The 6,000-nt window shown below is 41.4% G+C and overlaps 1 protein-coding gene across 1 annotated transcript in view; it reads right to left on the bottom strand.

Annotated features, from left to right (window-relative positions):
- Window positions 1–2,611: 2,611 nt before the first annotated feature.
- The window catches only part of MYO10 (myosin X), a 159,351-nt gene continuing 155,962 nt past the window's right edge, over window positions 2,612–6,000 (bottom strand). The window contains exons 39-41 of the mRNA XM_058831435.1: window positions 4,819–5,271; window positions 4,254–4,445; window positions 2,612–3,976 (exon numbers count right to left, since the gene is read on the bottom strand). Of these exons, the coding sequence (XP_058687418.1) occupies window positions 3,866–3,976; window positions 4,254–4,445; window positions 4,819–5,271 (756 nt within the window). The 3' untranslated portion in view covers window positions 2,612–3,865. The remainder of the gene's footprint in view (window positions 3,977–4,253; window positions 4,446–4,818; window positions 5,272–6,000) is intronic.

Here is a 6,000-nt window from a genome sequence, read left to right as displayed (position 1 = left end):
CCTACCCCAGCTTCTTGATAAAGACCAGGTAAATCCATACTACAGGTGGAACGACTCGGTATATAGTTCACTTCCTTGGATCGCTGCTGCCCTCTTCTGCTGTCTTCCCATGGCTGTCGTGGCACGGGGAGTTTTTGTATTGCACCAGAGGCCTTGTGTCTGTTGTGATGTAATGAGAGGTTGTGGAGTGAAATGCAGTGACTTTCTAGGGCTAAGCTGCACAAAGAATAAGTTTTATTCAGGGCAGTGCTGTCATATGTGGTTGGTACGCTTTTGTACTTACTTCACAGAGTCGTAAATGATGTCGAGGGCATGTGCTGTGAGGAAGAGTCTGTCAGCATTGAAAAAGCAGACACTGTTCTGGCCGTGTTTCTGTAAAATGGTCTTGGGCCAACATGACTGGCAGCACTGTAGTGTGCCTGTGTTGGGCATTTGAGCTGCTGCAGACCTGTGAGTACATGTAATGCCTCAGAAATGTGGGACTTGAAACCTTGCTTTCTGATGCAGCACTTCTGGGGTGAAGCAATTTCCTCTGCATAGCTTCTGTAATTAAGTTTATTAAGAATTCTGGCACCCTGACAAATGGTCGTATTGTATTTTGAGGCACAGGGCAAGTGCTAGACAGAAGCCTGAAGATGTAGGAGGGATTGAGGCATGGCCAGCTAAGTCCAGGGGAGAGCCACAAAGATGATTAAAGGGATGGAGCACCTCTTTTATGAAGACAGGCTGGGAGAGTTATGGTTGTTCTACCTGGTAAAGGTCCCAGGGAGGCTTTAGAGCAGCCTTCCAGTACCTAAAGGGGACTACAAGAGAGCTGGATCAGGAGTTTTTCTAAAGGCATGTAGAGCAATGGGGAATTTCTTTGAGAGAGGATAGGTTTACATTAGATATTAGAAATTCTTTACTGTGGTAAGGCTCTGGCACAGGCTGCCCAGAGAAGTGGTGCATGCCCCATATTTGGAAATGGCCAAAGCCAGACAGGATGGAGCCCTGGGCAACCTGGGCTAGTGGAAGGTGTCCCTGCCCACAGCAAAGGGACTGGAATTAAATGATCTTTAAGGTCCCTCCCAACACAAACCATTCTGCAATTTTGTGATTTAAGGGCATACTAAGATGAAGCTATACAATTTTGTTTCCATTGCAGCTGACACTATTCGCAGGCCTGACTGCATGGTTTCTGCCCAGCCTTGTGCTCTTGCAGGGCACCTGGCTGGTAGGTTCCTGGGCTCTCCTCAGTGTGGCTGTATTCCACCAGGTGCAGTCCAAGGCTGTGGGAACCCAATGTGTGCTCCCAGAGGGTTTTTGACAGTGTTGGTGTAATCACCTGGGGTAACCACCATCTTACAGAGGGGAATAAGTGGCAGTTCCATAACTGGGGTCAATTCCAAGTGCATGGACCGTCATTCCACTTCCAGACTCAGGTGTGTCTATTATGCTATGTTTATTTTGAAAATACGTGCATTTGTTGAGTATTGATAATTATGAATTTTTTCTCTTTGCCTCAGTAACAGTTATTGGACTAAGATAAGCATGGCAGATTGATCGACTTGGCATGAATGAAGAGAAACTCTTAATTACAGTGATGTAGTGACAGCAATTCTGTGTACTGACCAAGAGCAAACATCCCACCCAATGGCTGAGAGAATCCAGAAGCCAGTCAGCAGGCAAATGAATCAGGTAGTGGTGTCTGCTTCTCAAGACTGTGATGCTGTGTACAAGAGTATCATCTTGTGTATTCCTGGGTTGTTAACCAATTACTGGTTATGATGATGTACAGGGACTTCTCTGAGCATGTTTACACACAGGCAAAATTGAACTTTTTTTGCTGTGCTGGCTGAAATGTATAAATTATGCCATTCCAAGGATGCCTTTCTAGGAGCAGCTGAATTCTTTCTAAATAACTTTCATATGGGAAAAATTTTTAAAAAAATAAAAAAAATAAAGTCAGTCTCAGATACTCTGTGTATGTATACTGAAGTTATAGTTTCTTTCATTCTTCTTGTCTTCCTTAAATTAACTTCACCTTTTCTGGGAGGGTGAGGATATGAAATTAGTAGTGTGATTTAGCAAGCCTTTAGGGACTGAGGGGTGGTGTCACAAATGGAGTGACTAGAAGTATCTGGCAGTGGGAAGAAGGTGGAGGATTTCTCAGATCAAGCCTTGTAGTCTACAAAGGCTGTGTACAGTTTGAGGGCAGTGCATGCTGCACTGCCATGATGTGGCTGGCTAATAAAAACAAGCCATCTTTCATCAGGGCTACATAAACAGCAAAAGCTTCACTTGCACATTCCCTGTGGCATGGAATTGCTCAGCAGTCCTTCCCTCTATGTTGTGTAAAGACACTTGGCGTGGACAAGGGTACCTGTCCTAGAACAACACACAGCACAGGCACCTTTCCAAGCAAAAGCGCACACAGACATGTGTAGCTTGTGCTGTAGGCTTGTCTCCTGAGAAGACAGGAAATTAGGCTTTTGTTGCAAGTCTGACTCAGTAGGAAATAGAAACAGAGCACATTAGACATATTTTCTTTATTGCTGGACTTTTTTTTCCCCAGTAAGTAGGCATGATTCCTTAAAGGCTGAGGTTTTTAAAAACAGTAAGGTTTTTCAGGTTTCTTTTTTTTCTTTTTTCTTTTTTTTTTTTTTTTTTTGCTGTGGACAAAAAGATACCTTTGAACAAAGTTTTGCCTTATATTACAGTATTTCTGTACAAAAATAAAAGTCCAAAATCAAATTATTATTAGCTGATATTCCCCAATTTATTTACAGGGTACTGTCAAGAACCTTCATCAGGCAACCAGGTAAAATAAAGAACTCTGTATTAAAGCAGTTGCATTGTATAACGTTGCCTTCTCTAGTCAACCCTGAAGGGCTCTGGCCTTTGGCAGTTGGTCTGGGTTGAAGAGTCCAGCCAGAAGTATAAAACAGTGATATCTTTCAAAGAAAAAATTAATATTAAAAACTTCAGCTGACATTATGGAGAATTGAACTGATAACTGTATTTCCATATTAAGGTAATCTATAAATATTCTCAGCTACATCTCTCTTTATCATACAGCAGATACAGAATGCAGACTTCTGCTACTTATATGGTAATACATATTTGCAAAAGTAAAATCAATGTATGAAAATTTTGGAATTTACTTGTTAATAAAACTGCTTATAAAGTAACCATACAATTGTAACAACTATAACTCTGAACTATTAAAATGTACAGAAAGACTGTTTACACCATTGCACATACTTATTCCCTTTGCTTCAAAAGACTTGTGAAATACAGAATAAAATTTGTCAAATTTTACTGACAGCTCACATATGCATGCACAATGTGCACATCCATGGAAGCAAGGGGAAACAAAGTGTTGGCATCCATCAGGAAAGCTGCCAGCAGCGCTCCAAAAAAATATACCTTGCTCTTCTTCCCTCCCCCTTCCCACCTGTGTACAGGCCAGTAGATTAGTGCAGAATGGATGAATATAACTTTGTTTTCAGTGTTCTGAAAGGACAAAGGAAATCCTCTTGACTTTTATCAGCAATTTTAGGTCAATACAAGTTAGGCTTAATATTGTAAGGCACTTATTACTGCTTGTATTGCAGTGGATCGAGTCTTAAGGCATTTGTTACATCAACTGAAGGTAATAATGCTTTCAAAAGTTTTGAATGAGCCAGCAGTTCTGGTATATGACTATTTCAGCTGATCTTCCCCTGCCTCCCTGTGGTCTTTCTAAAACATTGTTTGAAGATATTTTCTGTTGAAACTCTGGTTCTTGGTTAGCTTGTCAACAAAGGTGATCAATGTCCCCAGGTTGTTCTGAGGCCAAGGAGTGATATATTCCATTTAGGGCACAGTAGAAGTGGTTTTGTTTTCACCTGGAGCTGCCCTGACTTCCATGACTACTCACGGATCGAGAGGTGCTGTAGCGTTTTTTCACGATCATGCTGATGTAAGCTTTCATCAGCTTTGCAATGTCGACCACCTGCCAAGAGTATGAACAGCACAGTTCTTAGTAAGATACAGTATTGAATGAACTTCTTTGGACACAAACAATAGAAAACTGTCAAGCTTTCAACAAAACCCTTTTGCAGCTAAACTAATAAAATTACTCAGCGCTTCTATCCATGTTATTCTGTCTTTCCTTTAGCTTCACAGGGATCTTGAACAAATCTCTAACATTTGCAGCCATTACTTGAATTACTAAGTGGCCTGGCTATCAGAACAGGAAGACCACAATAACGGAACTACCTTGCACTTACCTCGCTAGTTTCAAAAAGCAGTTCTCTTTCATCCACCACGATCTTGTAGGTGTTGGCAAGCGGAGCACCAAATGACAAGATATGTTCATACTGGAACACCTCCAGAGGCCTGCCTTCCCCACGCTTGTAGACAGAAACTGCGTCAGCACTGACTCCAAGCCACAGCTCCTGTGGGAATCCCCCTTCTTTACACTAGAGAAAAAAATGTAAATTAACAGCAAGGGGAACAGTGGGAGACACACAACTTACTGTTGATGTTTTTGTCTGATGTCTGATGTTTTAACCATTTGTTAAAAAGCATATTGCTTGTCCCTCTTTAAATGTAGCTTTTTATACGTCTTATACTTGTTTGCAACCTGTCAGAATAGCATTCTGTCCCTCTACAGTTAACTGGTGGATTTAAATAGCCACAGTGCTTGCCAGTGGGAGCAAGCTTTTAATAGCTCAAAGTTTATTACATCAGCTTTCTGAGCATTGTGATACTGTATTTATGGTTTCACTGCTCTGGAAGGAAATCATCACCTATACAGTGTAAGCTGTAGTTTGAATGTTCATATGGTCTTACCTCAACATCAAAGAGTGTTGAACCATAGCCAGGCCATTCCTTAATCAAAGCCATGTACTTTGCCATGGCCTGCTCCTGATTCATCCTCTGAAGTTTTTTCCATTTGTCAATAATACTTGTCCTGGAAGCTGAGATTTCCTCTTTGACCCACATGTCTAACATCTGATCCTCCTCAACCTTCTGTTTGCTGACAGAGCCACTGCGGAAACTTCTCCGCAGTGTTCCTTCAAGAAAGCTGGCTCGTTTCTTCTCGGCCTTCTCTGATGCAGTAAATGTTTTGGTCGACTGTGTAATCCTAGACTTCAGCTTTTGCAAGGGATAGACTTCCTCCAGTTCTGGTATGGTAGTGTGCACAGTGTAATCTCCCTGAAGGTACTGAAGACGCAAAGCTGCAAGGACCTGGAGGGTTTCCTCAGGAGCAGGATAATGTCCTTTAATCACTGCTTCATGAGCCTATCAAGGGGAAAAAGGGTACTTTTTTATAAAGCAGCATTTGAAAGAAGTATGAGAAACAAGGGGAGTAGATTTACTTCCAGGCAAACTTAAGTGGGATAAGACTCAGTTTACCAGAAGAATGGCAAAGCAACTGAGGAACCTGCTAAATGGGAATTACTTTTACCAGGACAGCTTTTAGTGAGCTCCCATATCTAAGAGTAACTGAACTATGAAAAAAGAAAATAAGATTTAAAGGGAAAAAAACCCAGGATTTGAACATCTGATTGAGGAAAAGCCATCTATGTTCAAGGGCATTAGGAAGAAACGGCTCTCCAGTTTTGTTTACTGCTTTCAATAACCTGGCTGTGAAAACTGATGCTTCCAACTAAGCAAGCCAAGCTCTACAACAGCTTTGTAATTTTGCTAAGGGGAAACAGTACATCCTATTGCCCAGAGCCTTTAGCCAACAATAAACAGTTCTGGACTGAACTACAGTAGTAGACTCTGGAAGGAGACTTTTGGTAGACTTGTGATGTAATATGGTCCCTTAAAACATAAACTGAACAAAGAAGAAATATTCTATTACAGGGAAGATGTAGACGGGGAAAACCCTTTATATGTATGAAAATTGCGGTATGTCAATTCATTATCACATCCATCATCTTGCTCATCAACAGAATGTCAGTGTCTTGGTGTTGAAAAGAGAAATCTTAACCCTACACAGAGATCTTTATCTGTGTTGAGTGC

The sequence above is a fragment of the Poecile atricapillus genome, chromosome 2 (assembly GCF_030490865.1).
Source record: "Poecile atricapillus isolate bPoeAtr1 chromosome 2, bPoeAtr1.hap1, whole genome shotgun sequence".
Lineage (NCBI taxonomy): Eukaryota > Metazoa > Chordata > Aves > Passeriformes > Paridae > Poecile > Poecile atricapillus.
This window is presented reverse-complemented; position numbering and strand designations above follow the sequence as displayed.